The 26,745-nt window shown below is 40.7% G+C and overlaps 1 protein-coding gene across 2 annotated transcripts in view; it reads left to right on the top strand.

Moving 5' to 3' along the window:
* Positions 1 to 10,049: 10,049 nt before the first annotated feature.
* Positions 10,050 to 26,745, top strand: part of NKAIN2 (sodium/potassium transporting ATPase interacting 2) — a 545,346-nt gene continuing 528,650 nt past the window's right edge. For both annotated transcript variants that reach the window (XR_004355980.1, XM_032682422.1), the window contains exon 1: positions 10,050 to 10,163. Coding sequence is in view for 1 of the 2 variants with exons in the window: in XM_032682422.1 (XP_032538313.1) it covers positions 10,110 to 10,163 (54 nt within the window). In the remaining variant the exon portion in view is untranslated. The remainder of the gene's footprint in view (positions 10,164 to 26,745) is intronic.

The raw sequence follows: 26,745 nt of genomic DNA, 5'->3' as shown, positions 1-26,745 counted from the left end.
AGGTGAAAATTTCTAACATATTACTAGGTAAAAATCATGGTTATATTCATACAAATTCCCAGATTTGTCATTTGCGCGGAAAACAAAGCTCAGTCAGCACTGATTCTGTATTGCTTTAAATGAATTGATTTCAGTGAATTGATAGCAACTAAGAACCAAATTAAATGGAAGGGGGAAAATTGTATCACAACATAATGAGCGTACATTGAAGTAGGAACTGTAGAAAATAGACAAAGGAAACAAAAGTAAAAGAATACACAATCGTTTTATAATGGACCTCACCATCCAAGTAAGTCAAGATTAAATCAATTACAAAATTGAAAAGGCAATAAGACCTGCCATGGCTGCTAAGGTCAATAGGAAGAGAGACTATGTGGGCTTTTTAAAAGGATATGAAAACCAAATAAAAGAGAAGAACAATATTGGCTTTGCACTAGCAGATGAGAAATGCAGAATAAAGAATGCAGGCAAGCCAGGTGTGCTCAGTCCATAGCTACATTCTGTGTTTAGGAGGGGAGAAAGTAGAAATTTTATCATAAGGTAATAATGAAGTAATTTCTATTCCAGTGGTCACTCCAGAGAATTGAAAGGCAGTTACTAACAGCACACATTCTCAAATAAAAAAGTCCAGGTAATTTTCATTGAGAAGGTTTAGCAAAATCTGACAAAGAAATTCTCTGGACCATTAATGTTGATTCCCAACAAGAATTGGAGCACCAGAAAAGCCCCAGAGAAAAGGAGGAAAGCTAATGTGTGAGGTAAATGAGATGACCTGAACAATTATATACCTGCCAGTCTAACATTGATCTGAAGTAAAATAATGAAACTGCTGATATGACTCAATTAATAAAGAAATAAAGGAGGATAATTTATGCTGATCAACATGACTTGATCATGAGTTTATGGCCCAACACGAGTTATGGAAAACAGATCTTATCAAGCTAACTTGATGCTTTTATTAATGAGATTATAAGTTTGGATGATGCTGGTAATGTTGGTTTGCTAGCTCATTTTGATGACCATTCAATCAGGAAAACTAGAATGACAAAAGTCAGTGTATAGCATTTTAAGTTAGTCAAAAAGGTAGCTAACTGATACATCTTAAATTTTAACTTAACGTGGAAAATAACCTCTGAATATGTCAGTTGCACCTTGTACTATCTCCCTTTTCAATTATTTCTACATAAAAGAAAAAAAAAGAAATTGCTATGAATATAATTTGAAGATGAAAAAATAGCTCCAGTGGTATGTTGTGAAGTGGACTGGCTCATTCTGTGTAACTTGGGTAACTTGGCAAGCTGAACATAAAGAAACATTTGCCAGAGCAGAGCCAAATGCAAAGTCCCATTGCTAGGAAAAGACAAGGTAATTGAGAGAGAATCCATGGAGAAGTCTATCTCGGGAAACAGAACCAGAGAAGGAGCTCTAGAGGTCATGGGAGTTGCACAACATGGTCAGGATATCTCATCAGGATGATGAAAGTAAAACTGCTGTGAGGCTCTTTGCATTTGAAAATGTCACATTCCTTCATAATATGCTGTATTCACTTCCACAGCCCACATTTCTAGAAAACCTTGAACAACTGGGGAGGATTTCAAAAAATTCTGTGAAATGATTGAAGGACTGAAAAATCTACCTCACCGTAGAAGACACGGGGAGACCAAGGTCTTTAGCTTATCAGAAGGAAGATTATATATTGAAATGGCAACAGTCAAGATAAGCTTATAGAGAGGAGAAAACTTAACCTTTTTGATTTCTGAAAGGAATTTTTCAGTGTTGCAGTCAGAAGCTGAGCAAGTAGAAGTTCTTTAAAAATAAGCTTTAGATTAGAATTAAAATGCCGTTTTTTAATATCATTTCTTCTACTAAACTCCTAGGATTTATTTCGGAATGCTTTGTACATTCCTTGTTTTTAGAAAATTCTAAAAAATGTCTGGTACATCATTTCCTGAATTTAGTTCAATCAGAAACCAACCAAAGGAAGACATGTCCTCTTGTAGGAGGCCAATCTGGGTAAACAAAGGGACTTCCTTCGTTTCAAATAGAAAGCCATCTAAATGTTATAAACACATACAATTAGGGTTATTCTTCTCTCTGATCTGCTGTGTGAGATACAAGACCGCTCCTGCTCTCATGAAAACAGTAGGGTTTTCCAAGATCAGAGTCCAGAAGAGATCATCAGATCTACTGTACGTCTTTTACTTTTCATTCTTACAGTTCTCTCTTCATGGAGTCCATTAATACGTTGCGTGAAAAAGTGAGATCGCATTAGGCACAGCCGCCTTCTGTAGCTTGGTATCTGCACCGGGTATCTCCGTCCCACGGCTGCCGGGCGGTGTCGGCGGGGCGGCGGGCAGGGCAGACAGTCGCGCTGCTGCCTTGGAAGTCTGTGCATCCAAAGGCATCCGCAGGACTGGCCGATGCCGGGTGCCGTGTCTGCACATGAACACAGTGCCCTCTTTTGACGGGTCTCTGTTTACAAAGAATATCAAGGTTCAGCTGTGGCTGAGCGCTACTAGAGCTCTTCCAGCCGCTCAGAAGCTAACCAGATCTTTCCATAATGGCAGTACGAGGGTTCATTATATTTTGATCTATTTGCCCCTCATATTCCTTTTTGAATATGAGTCTTTTTTTTACCCTTCTTCCCACGGGACTTCCCCCCCCCCATTTGTAAGACCACAATCACACTTCTGTCACAGCTTCACCACAGAAGACAGCATCCTTGTGTTTGTCAAATGTCAGGATTTTAATTTCACTGGCAATCAAAATATTTGCCGAAAACAGAGCCTGTTTATTTCAGAATTAAAATATGTTATTTTGTTAAATAGATTATATTAAATACAAACTTAATAAGATTTGACAGTAGCTTATGGAAAAGGCAACTTACAAGTGTATTAACACCGGAATGCTTAAAAATATATTGTTGATGGAAATGCTTGTGTGATTCCATGACAGGGAAGCAAATAAGAAAAATAATGGTCACAAAGAATAATTTGACCTCCACATTGGCCAGTTTCAGAAGTGAAAAGAAATTCCAGTGCTATGAAAATGATTTCTCCCTTGTGTTACCTTGCCCTAGGCAAAATGAGAACACATTTGTTTTCCAGATGAGGTATATAAGAAGTAGAATGTTTAATCGACTTGCTAAAGGTTACACAAGTTTACAGGAGACAGATAAGAAAAATCTACTGTGTGAATGTCCGAAGTACCTAACACATGAAGTGTTTCAAATCTCTATACTCAGATCTACTGAAATTTAAGATAAATAATATTAATTTACCTATACAATGCTTTAACATCCACAAGTGAGAAAACATTAAGTAAAAATAGTGATGGCATTATTAGACTCACTTTTTTGTCTCAGAAAGGCTAATAAAAGCACAGAAAATTACAGCGTTAGTTAAGAAAAACATTATAAAAATAGTGTCCACAGAGAGCAATGGTAAGCCTTCAGGATAACAGTGTTGTTAACCATGCTCCTGTGGGAAGCAAGGCAACATGGCAAGGAGTCCCTCTTCCCCTCTGATTCCTCTTTTTTCCCATTCTTCCACAGAAGGTGGAGCTGCCTGAGAATTGCCAGAGTTGTTGCATCTTTGTTGTCTCTCCAGTCTGGGTGAAGAACAAGCTCAGCAGCAAGCATGCAGTGACAGCACTTGGCTGCTGTTTATCTGTGGCCCCAGAGCAGGCTTTTTGCCACTTGTGATGTCCTGCAGTTGGTGGCCCAGGAAGCTCAGACACACTTGGGTGCTACTCTGCTGAATTCTGCTCATACCTACTGGGAGTTGTGTGCTGCAGCCCACTGTAGGAGGTCAGCTGAGTACCCGGTTGCAGCACCCCTCAAGATAATTCACTATCATTTTCTGCCAGAATTCATAATGTCAAGTATGTGATAGCTGCATTGTCTACAAGGTCAATGTATGACAGAGTGGCATGGACACATCATTCTCTTCTTCAATCTAACAGCTTGCTGAACTTCCCCATCACATTTTGCAAACCGGCTTGTCCTTTGCCTGTACCCAAGAAGTGAGATTGCTATTACTGTTACTTCATCCACTCATTAGCAGTAATAAAATTCCCAGAAAATTTCCTTACTGGTTAGTATTGCTAAGTAGAAATGATCCATCACATTATTTCCGAAATCTAGTCAGAATCTGTCAAAAACCTTAATACATTAAATGAATGGATTATCCTTATTACTGTTATTACTTACATCTCATCTAAGGTATGGATATTGTTGAATAAAGAAGTAAATCTTATTCTTCACACCAGTTCCAGTAACCCAATATTTCTGTGCAGAGGGGAAAGGGAGCCTGTTTTTATCTCCATTAGTGAGAGTGTGTGACATGGCCTCAGACCTCCAGCATAGGTTGGTAGGTTGCCAGGTTTTGCAAATAGTAGGCAAACATTTTTTCATCTCTGTAGCAGCCAGGATGTATCACTAGGCTTCCCATTTCTGTCTTTCATTTAATTCATTAAATGATGGCCCTCCTAACTTGCTTCACCCTCTGTCTAGTTGTTGTCTAGTGACTTTTACCAGTCTTAAATTCATGTCTGAAAGGGATAACATTGTTCTTCTCATTCAGTTAAAACAAAGACTTACTTAGAAAGTGTACACATTTAAACTCATCTGAATGTTTCAAATAACATTATTTTCAGCAGAAACTGCTTCTTAGTTAAATGGTTTTCAGGCATCAGACTATTATATGACAGATGATTTTGTCACTATGCAAAACGTGAAACCTGTAATCAACTTGTTATGGCATTTCACAAAAGTATGTGACAGTAAAATAAGTAAACTGTCATTTGGGCAATCAAGTCTTGAAATCCTGCAGGAGGTAAAAAAGAGTACCTGACACTCAATCTTCATGGGAGGGATGACGTTTAAAAAGATCATTTAATACTGCTACAGTCTTAGAGGTTTAAATAGAATTCTTATTATGGTGTGCTTAAGCCTGCAATAATTTCATATTATGTTTCAATCACTTATTTCCCCACTTAATTGATTTTTTTCCCCAGATAATGTATACGTATGTCACACAGCAAGGTCTGCTCTGTTAACAAGGTGTTGGTTAAATTACAACAATATTTTCCCTTTACTATTAATGACAACATTATCAGTTACAAAGCATTTTCAGACTGGTTTGATATGAGAACAGATACAGTAGGCAGGAGCCCATGTTGACTTACCAACACCTGGGACAGCCTGGGTAGATGATGCTGGCAGTGACAAGCTCCTACATGGCTGAAATGCTTGGGGTGATGTGCCACTGAACCCACGCTGTGCTGGCTTTAACGGATTTCACATAAAAATTTTATTAAAGGAAAGGGATATACAAGCTATGGTTCATAAGCTGCTTGTGGCCCTTCCTACCAGTCTGTTTGGCCTGCAGCTTGCTCTCTCAAGTCCTTGTTCTCCCCTGTGGCTGCAGGTTTGATGCAGCAGGCTGGCAGCTGCAGCCCTCCTTGGGCTTCCCTTTTCCCCAGGTGTTCCCACAGGCTCAGAGAAGGAACAGGCTAGGGTCAGGCTTACAGCCAGTTAGTAAGTCCTGTGAAATCACAGGGAAGGCACTGTGGGGGACACAGACCTTACCATTATGACATTGAAAGGTGTGTTCCTCTCTTGCCTTCAAAATGCAGACACCGTGGGTGTACAGGCACTGGCAATGAGCTCTTACAGCTGGAACTGTAGCCTCCTGTTTCCAGTCATAAGTGAGAGTCACAGATTTTGGATCTGATCTCCTCACAGAAATGAGTTATAGAAGTAGGAATAAAATTACCCTTGATTATAAGAAGAGGGAAGGGAAACAGGGAAACCTATTTTTATCTTTTTTTTTTTTTTTTTTCCTTTTGGTCTCTTTATGATTACAATCCAACTGGTGAAATCGCTGTAATCTACCAGGTAATGTTTTGCATGGAATAACCTTCAGTGAGGAGCACTGCACAGCCTGCCTTCAAAGACAATTGATTTTGTTTTGATAAAATTATGAACATTTGGAGATTACTCACTGAGCACACACAACAGGCCTTTTGTTAAGTCAAACTGGAAACCTAAAAAACAGTATTACTGTATGTACACAGCTGATTTCACTGCATGTTGAAGCTGTGGGGCCTCAAGAACAGGCTTAGACTGGACTGCAAAAGGCCCTGAGCATTTGACCCAATGAGAGCTGAAACCTGTGGCTCGTTGCTCTGGGAGCAGAAGGATTCAGATCTTCACTCATCCTTCCTCACCTACTCTACATAGTTATAACATAACATTTTTTCTCTCCCAATATATAATTTGTAGCTTTCCTAATTGCACAAAGCAAGTAAAGGCAAGCCCACAGCAAGCCTAACAGTGGTGAATGTTGGCTACAGGGAGGAGGAATCCTCTTTGACACCTCAGTGGTGGGTTACAGCTGGAGAATCTCACAGAGAACATAAGTGTGACTATTGTCAAAAAGATTAACAGAGCTAGAGGAATATCTTCCTCTTTAAATCTCAGCTTTTGGGAAGATTCATGCTTGGAAGGGTAGAAAGACTAGAACAGCAGCAGAGGGAAGCAGCAACAGAGCTCAGACAAAGGTCAGGGAACAGAGCAATTCACACAACTGATTCTTTGACTTCATCTGCCTCTGCTGAGGCCTCATTCTGCTCTTGAATGATATTTCCAACAAGCTGTGGCCAAACAGGGCAAAATGCAGTCCATACCTGTACATTTGATACTGTAGGACAGAGCAAAAAAGGCTACCCAACTGTTGCTGAAAAAAAAAGGGGACACAGACAACTCAAAGAAGCCCAAAAGAAGAAGAGGTTAAACAGACAAAAGTGACGTGAGGAAAGGCAGTTTGTGTGGATAGTTAAGCCACTGATCAGGGGAAACTGGATAACAGTGACAGAAAGAGACACAATTACTTTGAAGGTACTCAGGAGAAGGCAAAGTAGAGATTCTTACTACCATCCAAAGTTATAGGAGAAAGTGCTGAGAAAAGGACTGGGGAGTTTTGGGGAGCTGTAGGAGTCCATGGAGACCATCCTTTCAGACTCTGTCATTATTGCTCACATTTTCCTTAGGAAATCTCCCACAGTAATAAACAATCAGATCAGTTATGTTCACACAGAGGGAACTAGTGTTAGCTTCCTCTCAGCACAAGTTGCCCCTTCTGTTAGCTTCCCAGCTCCCAGTCTCAGATAATGAAATACACTGTTTTTGCTACTACCAGTTTTACCAGGAGACAATTGCTGTAATTTTTTTTTTGACCACTCTGACTCTTCAGGCTTCACTATACCGGAAGAGATCAGTACACAAAGGCTAACATGCCTGGGATGAGACAGAAGTAACTGCAGAGCAACTGCAGTCTCCTGCTCCATCTTGTATAGTTCAAATCTAAAGTTCAAGCAACCATAATACCAGTTAATACACCAATGCCACCTCTGTAAAATGCACCAGTACAGGCTGGGGGCTGACCTGCTGGAAAGGAGCCCTGTTGAGAAGGACCTGGGGGTCCTGGTGAACAACAAACTGTCCATGAGCCAGCAGTGTGTCCTTGTGGCCAAGAAGGCCAATGGCATCATGGGCTGCATTTAGAAGACCATTGGCAGCAGGTTGAGGGAGATGATCCTGCTCCTCTACTCAGCCCTAGTGAGGCCACATCTGGAATGTTGTGTCCAGTTCCGGACTTTTCAGTACAAGAGAGACATGGAGCTCCTCAAGTGGGTCCAGTGGAGGGCTATGAAGATGATTAAGGGACTGGAGTATCTCTTTTATGAGGAAAGCCTGTTCAGTCTTGAGAGGAGGTTACTGAGAGGGGACTTCATCAATGTACACAAGCATCAGAAGGAAGGGTGTCAAGAGGATAGAGCTAGGCTCTTCTCGGTGGTGCCAAGCAATAAGAGGCAATGGGCAGAAACTGATGCATAGAAAGTTCCACCTGAACATAAGGAAGAACTTCTTTATGGTGCAGGTGACTGCACACTGGAACAGAGTGCCTAGAGTGGTTGTGGGGTCTCCCTCAGTGGAGATATTCCAGAACCGACTGATTGCAAATCTGTGCTATGTATTTTAGGATGGCCCTGCTTGAGCAGGGAGGTTGGACTAGATGACACACTGTAGTCCTTTCCAACTTTGCCCATTCTGTGATCCTATAAATGCATGAATGGCATGCTGAAGAAGTCAAGAAAGACTGTTTGAGTCCAGAGGTACCTGAGCTATTCACTGCCAGTTGCTGAACATTTCTGCTCTCTGAGCCTCGGCAGCTCCACAGCTTTATTTGTTCTCAGATACAGCTCTCCCTAGCAATTGCCTCCTTAGATCCTAAAGTGAATATGTTTTCTGTGTTTGGTACACAGTGTTTGGACCAGTGATCTTCCTGGTCAATGCTGTTTCTGATAACACAGAGATTGACAATCAGAAGGATGTCATTATGGAGCTGAGGAAAAATACTGTCAGCTTTGTGTGTGTTTTGCTCCCCTGTGGAGTGTTCATTACCTTATGAGAATTTTAGGAGTCATAACTATCATTTGGCAGCTTGCCAACTATTTTGACAAACTCACTTAGCAAGTGAGAGACAAACTACATGGAGTTCTAAGCTTCCAGCTTCACAGAATATTTGTGCTGCAAACAAACATCCACATGTGCTCAGAAAACCCAGTGACATTCCTCCAGTTCATAACTGTTGATGTCACTGATAAAACTATCTTTGTTAGTGGGCAGCTCAGTAAAAGAGTGATCAGGTCCAAATGCAATGTCAAGGTGGTTGCTGATGACACAGCAAGTAATAACATTTGGAGGCTGATTGACACACCAGATCTTGACATATAATTTCCCACCAACTTGACGTATTCTGGATGCTTTTAATAGCAGAGTAGCGCTGGACCAAGTCACTAAGTCCAAACGTACCTTATCATGATGGTGGGTAGAACCAGTTCCCTAAAACCGACTGATATTTTTTTCTAAATGCGACTAGTCTAGTCCTTCTTTTGCAGTTCTCATCATGCAGCTCCTGGCCTCTGCCTCGGAGCCCTCCCAGTCAGGCTCCTCTGATCGGTCTCCGCCTGTGACCTCTGCCCAGGGTGAGAGGGACGCAGGTGCAGAGGGCAAGTGGGGGCCGGCGTGCCCCCGGCGGTCCCGGGGAGCTCTCCCCGGTGCCGGCAGCAGCAGCAGCCGCGGAGGAACAGCCGGCCGGGGCGGCTTCCCCGTGCACCGACAGCCGCAGCCCGCCAGGCGGCAGCAGCGCGTTCCACCGCGGGGCTGCGGCCACGCCGGCCCCGCTCCGCGTCCGCGCCGCGCTCCGCGCCGCTGCTCTGCCCTGCCCTGCCCGGCTGCGAGCGCGGGCCGCTCCGCGCCATGCCCCGCTATGCCCCGCGGCTCTGCTGCCCGCCCGGGTGGGCTTTTCCTGGGTGGCGGCGGGCGCCGTGCGGTGCGGGGAAGCCCGGGAGGGGTGGGCGCGGAGGGGGTGTCCCGCCGACACAAAGGCGCCCGGGAAGGTGCAGCCGCTCTCGCCGCGCCCGCGCAGACAAAGCGGACGCTTCCCCCGCGGCTGCGCCGCCCCTCCGTGCCCTCCCGCGGGGGAGCCCCCAGGCGAGGGGCTCCCACTGCTGGGGCTGCCTGAGCCGTACCAGGAGAAGGAGGAGGAGGAAAGCGGGCGGGGAGGCGGCTGTGCCGTGGGCAGGAGGGAAGCCGCTCTGCGAGCGTGAACCGAGCTCGGCGGCGCTGCCGCCTGCCTCGCCTCCCCGTCCCTCCCTCCTCCCCTCCTCCCCTCCTCCCCCCGCCTCCCCCCGCCGCAGACGGCTGCGAGCCCGGATGGTTTGCGAGCGGAGTTGAGGGGGCAAACTTTGAAGCCTAGATGCCTCTGGGGTTGCGCGGCAGAGCGCGGCTGCTCCTGCAGGCACCTGCCGCCGCCCTCCCCCCGGCGCTGCCGCCTTCCGCGGGGGCGGCCGGCCCCGCTGCCGCCGACCGCCGAGGCGGCGGGCGCTGCGGCCGCGGGTAGGGCTGGCGGCGGGCGCGCCCCCATGCGGGTCCCGGGCTGGGGCTCGGTGGCGGCAGGCGGGAGCCGGGCGGCGGCCGGGCGGTGCTCTCCCGCCGCCTGAGTGGGCGCGGCGCGGGACGGCGGCGCGGGGTGCCGGGAGCCATGGGCTATTGCAGTGGCCGGTGCACACTGGTGGCCGTCTGCGGCGCGCAGCTGGTGAGTAGCGGCGGGGGCGGCCCGCGGAGGAGGGGGGGGGGGGAAAGGAAGGCGGGCGGGAGGGAAGGAGGGGGGGGGATAGTGGGGCGGGTCCCCCGCTGCCCGGAGCGGGAGCCCCGCGAGCGGCGTTGGGGGGGAGGGCAGCGCCCGCGCTTTGGGCGAGGAGGGGACGCGTGGGCTGGCATGGGGATCCGCGTGCGGCGGCGGGGTGGGAAAAAGGGGCTGTGTTACAGGTAGTTTGGCGGAGGCTCTGCCAGGGAGGCTGCGGTGGGCTCACGGCGGACTTAATAAACTCGGGCAGTTCTCCCAAGCGCTGACTCAAGTTGGTACCTGGTTTCCTTTGGCTGGCCCTGTGTAAGGCAGGGACGCGGCCGTGTCAGGGGTGATGCGCAGCTTGTAAACAGTTTGCCGTACAGGTGTGTGTCTGTGTGAAGTTATCACGCCTGAGCTCTTCTGCAGATGTGTAATTTTTCTTTTTTCCCCTTTCAGACTTACTGTCCAATGTATGTTAACACTGTGTCCTTATGGTGCTACACAACTAAAACAATTACGTATTTATATTTACCTTTTGAGGAGACGTGTGGCAAAACTCGTAAGCTCAGCTACCAGCAAAACTAAACTGAGTTTAAAAAGTAGGCACTGTGGTACAATAACAAAGAAACTGCCTAAAAATAGATCTGCTTAGCAAGATGGTTAGTCTGTGCAATTGTGTTGTGGCACTTTCAAAGAGACCGGGTTTAAAGTTAAGAAACTAATGTCCCTTCCTGTAATGTATATGTGGATTATTTTATTGTTGTGAAATCAGATACATGATATATAGAGTTCCTATGGATTTGGATGCAGTAATGCACAGATAAAGACCTATCAATTGAATATGTCCCATTTCTTATTTTCATTAAACCAAATGTTGATGTGGTGGCAGAACAGGTGCTGGAAGCACCTTTGTTAAGCAGTTAACCTCACAGTAGAAAGGAAATATTGTTACTTCATCCCTCTACCTCTTACTGAATAGTTTTGCTGAGAAAGTGTAAGTTAGTATAAATAGCAACCAGCATTGTTACCAATTCATTTCCTGCAGACAGATACTAAGAGAACTACAGAAGAAAACACCTAGTAGATTTCAGGGACCAAAATCAGTAAAATAGTACATAGGAAAGAAAGATGTGTGAGCAGATCAGAAATTCAAAATGCCTGTGGTCTTTTTATAAGTTGTCATCAGCCCATTATCCTTTTGTGTTCTGGAAAACATTTTATTTATATATGCTGTTCTTCACCTAACTTATCTAATTCTTTGTAACTGGTTGTATCTTATCAGAAGTGATTTATTCATGCACATAGTCTAAAAAAAGAATCTTGAATAGTAGTACTGAATCTCGAGTGGAATGGTGGGAATGTAACCTTTTCCAGCAATTTGGAAACATAAAATTAGTGACTGAAGTTCTTCAAATCTATTTAAGTTTCAGAGGCATAGTTTGTTGTTTTTTTTTTTTTTCCTGCAAAGGGAACAAAAAGTGGTTTATATTGTACGTCTTAAAGATCGAAGATTGACTTTTGCTTTTTTTTAATGCATTCAACAACCAGGAGGTTATGATGACTATAGAATGTGCTAAGATGTTAAATTATTACTGTTTTGAAAGTCTGTGAAGGAAAACATATTTGCTAATTCATGTTGACAAAAATACATGCAGAATTCATAGTAAAAATATCAACAGAAATGCCCCGTAGGAATGTATCAGCAGGTGGATGAGCAGGTAAGCTAATGTACAATTACTAGCATTACTGTAGCATTAGTGGAAGCTTTCTACAAGTGTCTCTAAAATAAAAGGTCAAATAAATGTATTTTTTAAAAATAAATGCTGTTTTCTGGAGTAGCTTAAGCGAAATTTTAGCAGAATCATAAACTGACAGCAAACTTCAATATTTTTATTGAGCAAGAAAAGGATGTGTTAGCAGCAATGCAAACCTCTGAATCACCCTTGGCCTGTGTAATGACATTTAGATAGGTTAAAAGCAGGAATAATCATTTGCATGAGAAAAAGGAGATGAGAATGGAAAAAAATTATACACTTTCTTAAAATCACATGTCATATACCTTTGTGTACCATATACTATTATAGGGGAATAGATCATGAGTTTTAAGTCAAGATTTAACTCCCCTTAGTAGGCCCATGGGTGATTAATTGGTTGTCACCACTTTTCTAGGTAAAAACTATTTAAAGGAATAAATGCTGTCAAGATTCATCCTAGAATTAGCAAACACATTAATGTAGATGCATATTCAAAAACAGAGGATCTAGAAGTTATCTGGCCTGAGGAGATGGGTGCGGGAAGCATTTCTACAATGATAACCATACTTTAAAAAAATGCATAAAAGTTATAATGTGAAGATTATGTGTTACTGATACCTGGGATACAGCTTTAAAATGGTCGTATTTGAGTAGAGAGTATACTTTTGTTTGAGGAAAAAAAGTTGTTAGAAAGGTTGTTTTTTTTTTTTTAATGTAAGTATATTTTTCAAATACTGCAAAGCTAGGGTGTGGAGATCTAATTGGTCTTTGTAGGCACTGCACAATAAATAATACTGTGGAATACTGCAGTTCATTAGAGAGGCTGTTGCATGTTGTGTATGTATAAATGATGTAGATGTCGCAGATGGACAGAAAAGGTGGTTGTTTCAAGTAATGGTGCAGGAGAAGAGCTCCATCAGTTTGAGAGACCCTGCACAAGCAGAATTTTTTTCATAAATGCATTTTTAGTGCTTATAGTTAAGGCAACATACTGTACCATCAGTTTATCAGAAACCTCAAGGAATGCTTCTGCTCTCAAGGGCATACTGATCATTGCTTTCTCCTTATTAACATACATATACCTTCCTGTTTGTGCTCTCATTTGCACTATGGAAAACAACCTTTGACAGCTCATTTTCATCTGCTTTTATAGCCAATGAGAAGAATTAACAGTAAGTAAGAGCTAATTTTGCTCATGTCAGGAACAAGGCATCACCTTCTATGTGCAAATTAATTATCTCAAAATATGTTTTCATTTTTTTAAGGTACTAATTTTGGTCTCTTTTGTCCTTTTTCCTTCTGAAGAGAATCCCAGGCATAGGTGCTCTGGTGGTTTTTGTTGTGTGTTAACTATCCTGGTTGCAAGGAAAGAATTCTTTGCTGTTGCATTTTGTCCTTTAAACCTCTTTATTTTTGGGTGTCTCCTTTCTATTAATAGCTTACATCGGTAACACTAATATCTTGTTGCCTTGTCTTTTTAATACCAAGAGCAGCAAAGGTGAAACTACCAAGATTATTGTGCTTTCTGGAAGTCTTCAAGAACCCCACAAAAACCAATTTTCTAACTTTTTCCCTGCCCACTGTTGCTGCTTGGGAAAACTTGGAGCATGGCAAAACAGTTAAAAGTACTGCCTGTGTTCAGCTTAAAAGGTCTCCTCCCAAGTGCAATGATGCAAAAGGACAACATTTCATAAAGAAAGTCTCCAGTAATCATTGTCTTATTGTTTCTATCCATGAGGCAAAGTTTGCCATACTCCTAAGGCTGATTAGATGACAGATAATTCAGCCTTTACACTCCCATCTCTCAGTTTCCGTCTGAATTTACTGAATTTATTTATATAATTAACTATTAATTATATAATTAATTTTGTTTATTTATATAATTAATTTTACCTGTTCTTTTTCTTTTCTTCTTTTTTTTTTTTTTAAGTAAACCGTAACTCAGATATTCCAACTGAGTATTAAAAACTATGTAAAATTTATAAACAAGGTGCATAGATACAAAAGGTCAGTTAGTGATTCTGGGGCACTCAATGTGATGCTCTAAACCAAGCATTTATTATCATGGGCACATACCCCCAGTTTCTGAAAACAGGTGTCTTTTGCAGATACCAATGTGTGGCAATTGCATTTTCTCCTTTCCCTTGCTGACAGCTCACAGTTGGGGCCATAAGCACACTGGCACACAAACCTGGTGGTGTTTCTTCATGAACTCATCCTGTTACAATTCGGTCTGTCATATTGGCCAAAAAGAATGGAATAGGCACCCAGATTTGGTTGCTTTTGCTAACATAGGCCCAATCTTTTTTTTTTTTTTTTGCTTTGAACTAATGAAAAAAATGATCAAAATGGTTTGTATAGAATATCCTTGTTCTGTGCTCTTACGCAAGTGAACGATGCTGATTAAGAGAAAGTTCAAATACTTTGTTTCAAAAACTGTATCAGCTGAAGTAATTTCTGTACTTAACTGTGATACAAATGTCTATAAACAGGTATTTAACTGCCTATTGGACATGAGTATACCTATTTGATCTGAGTAGGTAAAGTGGTGGAACTGCTCAAACCCAGGAAATTAATTACATAAAAGCTGGGAAACAGTTTCTATCATATGTCTTCTATGACAACAAATGTCATGACAGATGCCCATAATCTATATTGCACACTTGATATATGACTGAAGAGTGTCTTGTTCTTTTCCAATTCTCGCTTGCATTATTAAACATTGGTATATGTAACCGCAGAGAACAGCTACTGAGAAAAAAAATCTGTCTTAGTGATCAGTCCTGTAAAGTTTTGGGTTGCCTTTTTTAAACATGAATAGTAAACATTCTTATGCTTGCTCACACAGTTCAGGAGTGGTGATCATCACAAGTTCTAGTCTATATCACAGGTCTAGCTACAAGGTTTGGCTCAGTTTAATACCATGAATATCCTTTCTTGAGGAAAACCTCATGTTTTAACAGTTTACAGGTTGAATTGTCTCTGGTCCCACTAAATGCAAAGCAAAGGCATTCACAGCAGATACTCCCTGGGATTAGCTACCCTGAAGCATTATGCAGTGAAGAACGTATTTTGTTGATGGTTTTACACCATGCATATAACATCTGGGTACTTTCCTATAGCTCACCACATAACCAGTGGACTTAGCATGTCTGGCTTTTTTTCCATTTTTGTTACAGAGAAGCAGTAGTGAAATTTTTGAGTTTTGCTTTTAATTGCTGGGTTTTAGTGAGAGTTTCTTTTCTTTTTACATGTGTATTTTAATTGTGTTTCATTGTCACTGCTGCCAGTGGTTTTCAATAACAGCTTTAGGAGACAAGTGTCTGCGATAGGAAATTCTGATGACATGTACATGTTCCTACATTTTCTGCTATCAAAAGGGGAATTAAAAACATAGGCTTTTCATGTGGAATGGAAAGTGATGTCGTTGGTGTGCTTAGCCAGTGGATCTGTAGTTTTTTCAATCTGCAAAAAGTAGAAAGACTTGGTTTCTGTGTTTTGGATAGTACTTAAATATAAGTGCTGCCTTTGAAATTGTGACTATGTCAACAACTTTGTGCCTGCCTTCCTTAATGTTCTTCTTCTTGCTTTGTTTCAAATTTGATAGAAAAGTGAAAGTCTTATTTTCATTGTATCCAAAAGCATGTGATCCTATTAGCAGTGAAAAGGAAACAGTCCCGTGAATAGCAGACTTTCAGCAGATGTGTGTATATTGTGTGCTATTGTATAAAAATAACGAGTAGATTTTGAGGTGTTGCTGGAAATATATAAAACAGGAACTTGATAATGAATTCAGAGAGCCAACATCATCTCTTGTTCTGAAAAAATATGTAGCAACATTTTTAGGTTTGTGAGACCTTGGTAGAAAAATAAACACTTTTTTTTTTTAAAATTCTGTTTTTGAGATAAAATATCAGTGATTCATTACCAAACTGTTTTTGGGGTTTTGTTTTTGTTTTTGTTTTTCCCCCATATAACTTGAGGTCAAAAATGGTGATGAATGCAAAAAAGTGGATGTCAAAGGTAACGGTCCATTATATCATTTAATTTTAGTGCTTGACATTCACTATGAATGGTACAGTTTTACTTTCCATAGAAATGTGAATGTGTAATAATCGTGAGTAACCATCATGCTCTTCAAGCAAAGCAGAGTATGTTGTTTTAAGTTACAGGTGTAAAAGATTTCTGACTATTTGAATAACTGGTTTAATTCACTGCTTTTGGAAACTGAGGTCCTTTAGAGTTCAGTGAACCAACTCAACATTCAGATACTGTGGTGTTTGGTAGGAATGAAAGGTTGAAATAGATTGAGAGAAGTTGAATAAACTACCTGAATATAAGCACCTAGAATACCTAGCAAAGCTACTCTTCTTGTATAGCCATGAATAGAATCTTTGACAGTAGAAATTAATTTCATATTGACAGAGATTTGAGCTAACACCTTGAATGATGAATGCAGGGTGTTATGTTTTTGTCTTTTTTTTCTTTTTCCTGTTGCTTTGCAAAAAGCACTAAGTAAGCATTTTAAAAATGCACCAAAAGCTCTCTGTAGTCAGTCTGTTGTCAGTGGAGGTAAATCTCTCATTCTGTAGTCAACAGAAAGGAACAGGTTCTGTGGTTCAAAACAGAAACGTAATATTTTGATGGTGGTGGCTTTTCTGTTCTAGACTGAGTTGGAGAATGTACACAGTGCAAAGTGTAGCAGATAAGATTTGTAAACTAGTACTTGGTGACTTGTTCCAGGAAAGAATCTAAATCCATGTGGGATCTTCTCAATGTTATGGTACATTTGATGACACAGATGTCAACATCCAGTTTCAGTTAGTATGAAATTTTTAGAAACTTTCCTGGGCTTGGGGACTAGAGAGATTCAGCCAGCGTTTGCTCTGGAGGCTGATGTCAGTGAACTGATTTGTGTACACCAATACACTCCAAACTGCCTTTTTGGTCCCGTTGTTCCACGGAGCTCAGGAGATTAATCTGGATGTAAAATGCCAAAAGACACAGCTGTTCCCAATGGTGTTTTACAAAAGGTACATCAGAAATCTTGAATTTCTGAAGAATTTACTTAATATTCTGAATTTAAGTGACATTTTGTAGACAATAACCATAGTGGGTATTTTCAGATTTGGATGGGGAAAAGAGTATTGGTGATCTGACTAAGTCAGAATAATCTCTCAAGCCGTCTAAGTGGTCAGAAGAGGGACTCCTTAAGGGGGTAGGTCAGAGTGCCTAATGTTGTTTCTTGACCTTAACTGACCATTAGAGTTGTGACCTAAGTAAAGTGGTCCTTTAGCTAATGTAGGCTTTCTGGGAGTCGGAGAGAGAAGAAAAATCATAGACCCCTATTATAAGATGTCTTACCACTCACAGAGTTTATTATTTATATTTTTCTTCCTCTTGCATTTTCACTAGTTATTTTGCTGAGGACTTTTTGATTTTAAGGACGAGTGTTATCTACATTTTGAGAAATGCTGTTTTGGAAAAGTATTTGTGTCTTTGTTGCCTGTCAAGGGAAACTAAGGAGCCTGCTTTCACCAGAACAGTGTCAGCTTTTGTGCATACTCCCTTAAGATCCCGTAAAAATATGATACTAAAATCACATGGATGAAACCAATTTATTCTCACTTTGGGGTTTGCGTGATTTCTGTAGCTTCCAACAGGACTGAGGAAGACAGGAAACACTATAAAGTGTGATCATAAAAATTGTGTTAGAAATACAATAACTTTAAAGAATCATTTAGTTTATTATCATCCAGGTTAATCCTCATTTATTTTTTTATCATGATGACTGAAAGTGAGGGACTGTTGGGTGCTACCTGACTTGTAAAGTAGAACGGACACAATAGTTTAAATTACATTTTCTTACCCCAGTGGCAAATAAACATTTTATACCCTCTCTCCAGTTGTACATCCAGCTGGATGGCATCTGAGAATTGTTTAAGCATTTTGTCACTCTATAACCCTCGGATAGAAATGACATTTAGAAGAAAAATTACCAATTTCTCTGTTCACTAAAAAGTAAACACGCATAGCTAATGGTTCTATTCATCACAGATCATACTTATGCATTTTTCATAAAAACTTGATTTTAATTCATACATAACTTATGAGAAATGTTTCAGTTTAGGTATCTGCTGATTCCCACTTAAATGTTTACATGTGTCTGGATACCTTGAAAATATCTTTCATCTGAGGCTCAGATTTACTTTTTATAGACAAACTTGCTACTCTGTTGCTACGTAATGACGTGATGTATATAGAAATGCTGATTATTATACTAATTGCTAAAAACAATAAAAATACCAGTTACATGACGTAAATGAATCTCAGATTTTCTTGTGCTGTTCAGAGTAATAGCTTTCTAATATTGGAGTTTGGGGCAGTGGGGGATGGAGAGATGTTCTTCTTTTTTTTCACAGTTGGGATGTTAGGCAGCATCTCTAGTGGCAAGTCCCCAGTTACATGTAACTGGCAAGTTACCAGTTATGTGAATGGGAATAGGAAAAGTCTGTCGTATTCTATATTCATACCATAGCAGATTGAGTTCTGGTTTCCTCCTCACCCTGCTTTTCTTATGAAGGAATTCTCATTAGCGGAGTTTTGTACAGAAAGCAGCATATGAGGTTAATTCTATTATTTCTAAGAGACATGTTGAAATGATGATGCCTGTCATGTTTAGATGTCACATCACCTTTCAGAAGGCAAAAATACAGGACCAGTTGCAGATGGTGGGAGAGAGATTCATGCTATCTCATTTAAGCATGTAATTAATAGTCTCTGAACCACCTTCTGGAAGTGACTGCTTCTTTCTGTTAACGATATAGGGATCCTTGAGTTGAGAATGCAACTCCAACCTCTATTATGCATGCATCTTTATTTACCTCATTATATAGTTAAGCCTGCTTATTTTTGATGATATCTTTGTACTGAAGAGGAGAAGACAGACTGTCAAACTCTTTTTTTAGAATTCAGGCAGAACATAATTGACTGATACATAACATTTCTTCTGGATGAATGGAAGTCGTGCTAGAGGCCTAGAACAAGGGTCAGAGGCCTCCCCATGTTCACCTTGAATAGCATTTACTGTCGCTGTGAGTGATGCTACAGTAGTGAATTAAATTGGTGTACAAGAACAAGATAGCATAAAGAGATAAAGGGTCTTCAGTCTAAGGTACTTGCTAATATTTGTGTAAGAAAGCTTAACTGTCTTAGGAAATGATGTCATTCCTTTCCAGATGACTCATAGTATGGGTCAATTTACTAATTAAAAATTCCTTTAAACTTTTTCATAGACAGACTACTAATTGGCCCTCAACAAGTATATTCTTCTTGTTTGAAGATAAAAAGCTTTTGTGAGGAGAGGAAGATAGATGCTACGATATCTCTAGAACAATGCATGTCTCTTTGAAAAGCTATTCTTCCATAATTAAACAAAATGTAAAGTTTGCAAATTTTTACCACGACCAACAATGGCTTCGCATTTTTCATTATACTCTGGTCACAGTCTTTGTGGTGGCAGGGTGTTCTATTACAGAGGACAGAAACAAAAGGAGAAAAAACCCCTTTGCTACCTTCACAAAGCCACAAATACATTAAACTCAAGATACTGTTCATTGTGCTCTTGAGCCACCAGTGACAAAGGTGCTGTGAGTACTGCATGAATATCAGGCATTATAGGTCATTACCTCGTTGTTCAAACTGACAGAACTGAATAGCAGCAAAACAGATGAAAACATTAGCACTAAAGGAATGCAAAATGGTAAGATGCTTGTCAAAAAAAAAAAATAGAATTCAGATGTTATTTTTACCATTAGATATAATGTTGTTTTTCCCTTTTTTTTTTTTTTAAATTTATTTTTAAGTTTTTGTCCATGCCCATCCCATGCCCTTGAGGCCAGTTAGCTTTTATTTTCTTTGACACTTGCAGCACTCCCAGCCAGTGACAGCAACTTGGTAACAAGCCAGATGATGGCACTGGTAGTGTTAACATAAGATATGGGCTTCACTGTATCCTGAAAACAGAGTTCATTGTCTTGGATTTTATCAGACTGGCTTTCCTGAATGTGGAGCTGGCAGTAAATTTGTTACTTGCAGGGGAAAAAACACAACAAACTGGAGCTGGATGTAGTATTCAGCAATGTCCCTAATAATGCCTATTTCTGGTCTTGGCAACCTCTCAGACTATTTGGAGGGGTACTGTCTGGTACAATCTCTTTTTGGTTTTTTCTTTCTTTTATTGTAATTGAAAGCTATCATCCAGAGGTAAGGTCATAATGGCAGGTACAGAAGAGAAGTTATTGGCCTCAATGACTGGAAGAAAGGTCTATTCTGCATCATGCTAAACTGTGCTTTTTCTGATGCATAATAAAAGTTATTTATGGACACTGATAAAGTGGTATCTGTTGTATAATATCACAGATTGGCATAAGGACAATAACAAAAGGCAGCTGGTTTAGTAACCAGCTCTATTTGCTGGAGAAATGTGCAGTTCTTTGCGCATTAAAATTAAAAAAAAAAAAGGAGGGGAAAATGCTGGGGATTTTTTTTTGGTTCCTGGCATTTGCAATCATTCTTACTTTGTGGTGTGCTTATAAAGACAATTGTGGGGGTTCCACGTCAGTATATTTGTCATGACTAGTGCCTTACTAGAGGACAGCTGCTCCTCTCTGCCCAGCACATATACATAACTACCACTGATGATAATAGAACTTATGTGTAACCCTCCTCTGCATTACACTGAAGGGGATGCTGGAGCTCTCTTGGTTTCAGTTAATTAACTTAGGTATAAAACCGTGAGTGAAACAGTGATGGATCTGGAACTATTCAGGTACTTGTTCGGAGTACAGTGCCTGTAAGGAGGTTTTGGACTTCCAGCAATTATTAGTTGGCCTTCATAACAGGTGAGTAAGAAAGGCACTGTCCAAATGCACAACATCAAGTCTTTCAGAGTGTGCTGAGAAGGCCAGGCGTTCAGGTCCCCATCAGCCTAGAGCAGTCACAAGGAAGGTTGATATGCAGGAGGTACTTCCAACTTGTAAGCATTTTATGTAAATTCCTCAGTCTTTCCCTAAGTCCATCAGGATTGAAAAAAAGGTTGACCAGCAGATTTTTCCGAAGCTACTCAGATGCTGTAGCAGTGCTTTGGCTGCTGTCAGTCCTGCTGAGAACTTGACCAAGTTGGAATAAAGGAGAATATAGAAGTGGCACAATGCCATCGTAATGCTGTTAAGAGCTAATGTAAACTCAGCTGGAGAAAATCATTTGCAGTGAACAACAAGGTTTATTGGCCATGGCAAGCCCAAGAACATATTCTCAAGGACCACCTCTTGGCATTTTAGCTATTGTAATGAGGTGGATGTGTAAATCTGTAAGCACTTGCTTCTCTCAGCTCAGACCTGCATGGTGGGCAACCCAAACTGACCTAGGGAATGTTAAACCCATACCTCTATGTTCACATTAAATTTATCTTTTGTTACTGGTTTTTTGTTTGCTTTTGAAAATTTGAGTAAATTGGGGTGACTTGCGGTGACTAATTAGATTTCTGTGTGAGGACAAGCCCTGACTTTTTTTGGAAGGTGAAAAGTATTAATCTTAAAACTACAGCATCTATTCCAGATAGATTACTTACTAATTTAAGACAAGATGTAAAGCTACAGTGATGAATGGATTGACCAGTTAATATTTGGTGTTTCATTTTATGCTTATAGCATTTTAAAATAACTCACTTTTGAAGAACTGCTAGTATGTTTATTTATTAATTAGAAAATGTATGCTTATAGTAAGTTCCCTGCTACCCTTCAGTTTGAGGTCTCTGACTAAAGGTTCCAGCTGCTCTGATGTTCAGCACAAGTAGGATGATACTAAATTGGGAGGCCCTGCAGAGAGACCTTGGCAAATTAGAGGACTGAGCAATCACCAACCATATGAAATTCAACAAGGGCAAGTGCTGGATTCTGCACCTGGGACAGGGCAACCTTGGATGTTTGTACAAGCTGGGGAAAGAGATGCTGGAGAGCAGCCCCGCGGAAAGGGACCTGAGGGTTCCAGCTAATGCAAGTTGAATATGAGTCAGCAGTGCCCTGGCAGCCAGGAGGGCCAACTGTGTCCTGGGGGGCATCAGGCACAGCATCACCAGCTGATTGTGGGAGGTGATTGTCCTGTTGTGCTCTGCACTGGTGTGACCTCACCTTGAATGTTGTGTGCAGTTTTGGTCACCACAATATAAAAAAGATATTAAGGTATTAGAGAGCATCCAAGGGAGGGCAGTGAAGATGTTGAAGGGTCTAGATGGGAAACCATACAAGGAGATCACTTAACGAGTTCAGCCTGAAGAAGAGGAGACTGAGGGGAAACCTCATAGCAGTCTACAGCTTCCTCACAAGGGGAAGTGAAGGGGCAGGCACTGATCACTTTTCGATAGTGACCAGTGACAGGACCAGAGGGAATGTCCTGAAGTTGTGTCACGGGAGGTTTAGGTTAAATATTAGGAAAAGGTTTTTCACCCAGAGGGTGGTTCGGAACTGGAACAGGCTCCCCAGGTAAGTGATTACAGCACCAAACCTGACAGAGTTCAAGAAGTGTTTGGTCAACTCTCGCACATGGTGTGACTCTTGGGGATGATCCTGTGCAGGGCCCAGAGTTGGACTTTGATGATCCTTGTTGGTCCCTTCCAACTCAGCATATTCTATAATTATTCAATAAAGATGGCTTGGGTAGGTGGGGCATTCATTTGCCCTCACAGACTGACCAGTGAGGTGTTTGAGAGAGAAACATGAAATAGCCTTGCAGTAAACTTTAAAAAATTGATGAAAACTTTTTTTAATTGTCTGAGATACTTTAAATCTCTATAAAAGTGAAAACTGGTGCCAGAGAAGTACTTTAGAATAGTCCTCTCTAAGGCAGTTTGGAAGATATGTCTGTCCTAACAAGATGCAAACCTCATATTTTAACCTCTGCAGATTTCATGAGAGCATGATTCTAAAACCTCTGCACCCTAGGGCCACCTGCACAATTTAGGACAAGATATTTTTCTGCTCTCATAGATGTCTTCCTGTGTTGGCAGTGCCCAGCTGTGGCTGGGCTCTGATGAGGATATACTCAATGTCCTCCATGTAAGTTGTGATTGGTGGCATCCAGCAGACCTAACCCTAATGGCATCCTTTATACCCTGACACAGCTGTGGCTGCTGAGTTGGCCGTGTTCTTACAGTGTTAAATTATTTCATAGTGAATGTCTTACCACATAATCCAGCAGGAAGGAGGAGGGGAATGTTTTTGCTCATGCGTAGACCTGAGACTGATGCTGGATTGTCTCTAGTCTTCTTTATCGGGGTGTTGTAACTTAGAGCTTTTATCCCATTTATCTTGAAGATGTAAATTTGTTGAGGAGTGTGCTGAGGCATGCTTGCTGACAGTAGGAATGGTTAATCTTCCAGGAGTTTCTATGTAAAGTGTCAGCTTGTGTTTGTGAGGAACCTCTACATCATAGCAATCCTAGGACTTGTATAAGGTCAGTATACAAACCCAGCCATCCAAATCTCTTTAAAACATCAAATTTGATAGAGATAAAATGTGCTTAGAGAATATCTTTTTAAAAGGTCAAAAAGCAAAGATGATTTATTTACTTTAATTGAAATTCAGCAGGTCTTAGGTTAAGGTGAGGGATAAAGAAAATAAATCTCTAGGATGATGTTATACTTGAGAGAATATTGATCAGTAACTGTTTCAGCAGGAGCTGATGGTGAGCTGAAAAGTAGTTTTACAAATTTACATAAATATTTTTGATTAGCACTTCTAGTTGTACATAGCTTTACCTAGATTTTTGTTCCACACTGTCTCTACATGAATGTTTCAGCAACACTAGGCCATTCTCATTTTTGATTAAAAATATGCTAGAAAGTTCTGTCTTTTGTTTAATGTTCCTACAGAGTAAGAAAATAAACACTTGCTTGGACATTATTAGCTTACTAATTTCATAAAGAAGAATGCTTTACGCTGTAGTGGTTTTACTGGATACCCCACAGAGTGAGCGGTGTTACCATACCGATGTTGGCCTTGAAAAGGGAAGCATTTTTGTAGGTATTTGTTAATCACTTAGGGAAGATTATCTATGGAGTCCTTCTAACAAGCACTCATATTTGAAAAATGTCATACAGTTCTTTTCTTTTACATCACCTTTCTTCTTGTGTCTACAGTCTCCCTATGACTGCAGAAGTAATACAAGGTGCTTCCTTGCTCTTAGGGGTGGGTCATCACAGGCTTTCACTAGTCAGCTAGTATAATCTAAAGTAAATATTTCTAATGCACCTTATGGGACTGATTTTTAATTTTGGAAATTATTTTCAGATTTTTTTTTTTCCCTAGACCAACCTCTTTTTATACTGGTCTGAAATCCAAAAGGATAACATGAATAACATTTTTTAGCGATTTATGGTTCAGATTAGATAGAGGGGCTGAAGGAAACATTAATTAGAAACATTTATTTGATATATGTATACATATACAGAAGATATATATGTGTTTATATAAAAGAAAAAAATGTGTATGTCTCAGTGATGTGTAAAGATGTCATACTTGACATTGAATTCATTTTTAAAACGATGTGTCAGGTAGTGCAGGTGTACTACAGTGTGTACATGATGACACTGAGTGTATCATAGAATTGGGAACTTTCAAAGAAAAACTCACATACTTTTATAGCTTGAGCTGGAAAACTGGGCTTCTGGGGAAAAGATTAGTAGTAGATGGAGCTTAGGCACAGGCAGAATCTTAAACAATATGTTGAATAGAGGGTGCGTACAAGCAATGGATTACATATCCTTTTTCAGCTCAGTGTTGCAACAAAGAAGACAGCAGCTTAAGCAAATATGCTTGAATGAAGTCATAGCTCTGAATGTGTGTGCTGTGAGTTTTTAAAATAGATTCCTGTTGAATTGAATAGAATCATAATCTCCTACGCTGCATGGGTGGTACTGAAGACTTTAGGCAAATGGATTATAAGTCTGATACTAATGGAAGTCTATTAGAAAGAGATGTGAATTTATCTTGCATGTGTCACAGATGAATTTGTCTTTAGCAGACCTACGAGCTGAGTAAATGATAAATGTTTCATATTTATATCATTGAATTAAATGGGAAAGGTCCTTCATTCTGCCACTTCCTACTATTATTATCAATGCTAGACTGCTAATTTGGGATAAAAAGGAAGGAGAGCAGAAGAAAAGAAAAAGTAACTTGGGTAATGAGTGAAGGTGACAAGACACTAGGCCCTTCTGGGAACACAGAAATATAGAATTGGTATAATCTCCAGAAGCAAATGCAGATAGAGAGCATTTCCTGCTGGATCTTGATGACCGGGAATTGCATTGGTTCCAGCCATTCCTTAGCAGCATTAAGAGTGCACTCCAGGGGAAGGAGAGGTTTGTAGAGGGATGGACAAGCTGTTGTGTGCACACAGAGATGGCTTTACAATGCCACTAACCAGTATTGCTGACCATCAGAATGGATGTTTATTTTGGTGGAGAAATACTCTGCGTTTCTATTCATTCCAATTGCCCATGGCTTACTCACCTAAGAGAGGCATTTGAACAGTGGGGGTGGAAAAAGTCCATGCTTCCAGCTTATGTGCTATACTTCTAGCTTACGTATCAGCAAGTACGTGCATTTAAAGTTCATTTTGTAAATAAACTTGAAAGTATTCTTAGACCAGTAATGTAAAAGTTGTAATGTAGTCTGTAGTTTATATTGAGTACATTTAGAAAGTCTGCTAAAATTCAAGCTTCATCTCAGATTTTATGATAAAGCAGTCAACATAAAATGAGGACCCTGTGTAATATCAGTAAGACACTTTTATTCATAAATTGTATATGTTGCTTTTTAAAGCCCGCACTAACAAGGCACACAATAAAGAGAAGAATGCATTACAGTCAGGCAACCGTGCTAGTTTTAAGACTACCCACCATGAGAGAGCATTTGGCTAAGACAAGGTAGTAGTTTGCAAGTTTCTTCTACTTCTGAAACCTGTTCCTGTTTGCTTTTTCACTCAGCTTACAAAAACATAAAATAATTTTCCTTTTCCATTTTTCTTTTCACTTTGTGTCAAGCAGAGTACACACTTTGTAGTTGCTGAATGTGTAATAATTTATATACTCCTTTAAAAATGGCTGGGTTTGTTTCCTGGAGTTTATCAATCACCCCCCAAAAATCTGATCAAATTTTAAGTATGTACCAAACTCCCTTGAAACTTTACTGGTATCATATTGATATTGTCTAGGCTAGATCATTTCCCCTTAATGAGCTTTTCTCTACTTACATTAGCTGCTACTCAGACCCGAAGACTAGATATCTTGCTGCTTTAGCTACTTGGTAGGGTAAGAAATAGTCAATGTAGTGAAAGCTGTTTAGGTGAATTCCATGGACTTGCCTTAGGTCCTTAACGTAGGCTGGTTGTTTGGTTTCTCTGCTGTGAATGGGGTATTCAGAGCAGGTAGAAGTACTCCTGGAGTCATTCTGAGGGTGTGGAAGGTGTTGCACTCTCCCCCCAGCTGAGTTTAAGTGGCACATTAGGTGTCTCTGCAGGGCTAGGATCCACACTTGCAACCTGCGCTTGAGTCAGTCAGACACTGAGATTGCTCTTTCATCCCCAAGATGAAGCTTGATCCTTTCTGTCACAGTGTGTCTGGAGAAGGAGCAGTGGTAACTGTAGTGCTGCCCAGTTTTCATATGTTAAGGAGACTTGTTATTTTGCGCACACAAGAAAAAAACATCCATTTGTTTGCCCTCCAGAGAAGACTG

The sequence above is a fragment of the Chiroxiphia lanceolata genome, chromosome 3, assembly GCF_009829145.1.
Source record: "Chiroxiphia lanceolata isolate bChiLan1 chromosome 3, bChiLan1.pri, whole genome shotgun sequence".
Lineage (NCBI taxonomy): Eukaryota > Metazoa > Chordata > Aves > Passeriformes > Pipridae > Chiroxiphia > Chiroxiphia lanceolata.
Note: the sequence above shows the minus strand (reverse complement) of the source record. Positions and strands in the feature narration are given on the sequence as shown.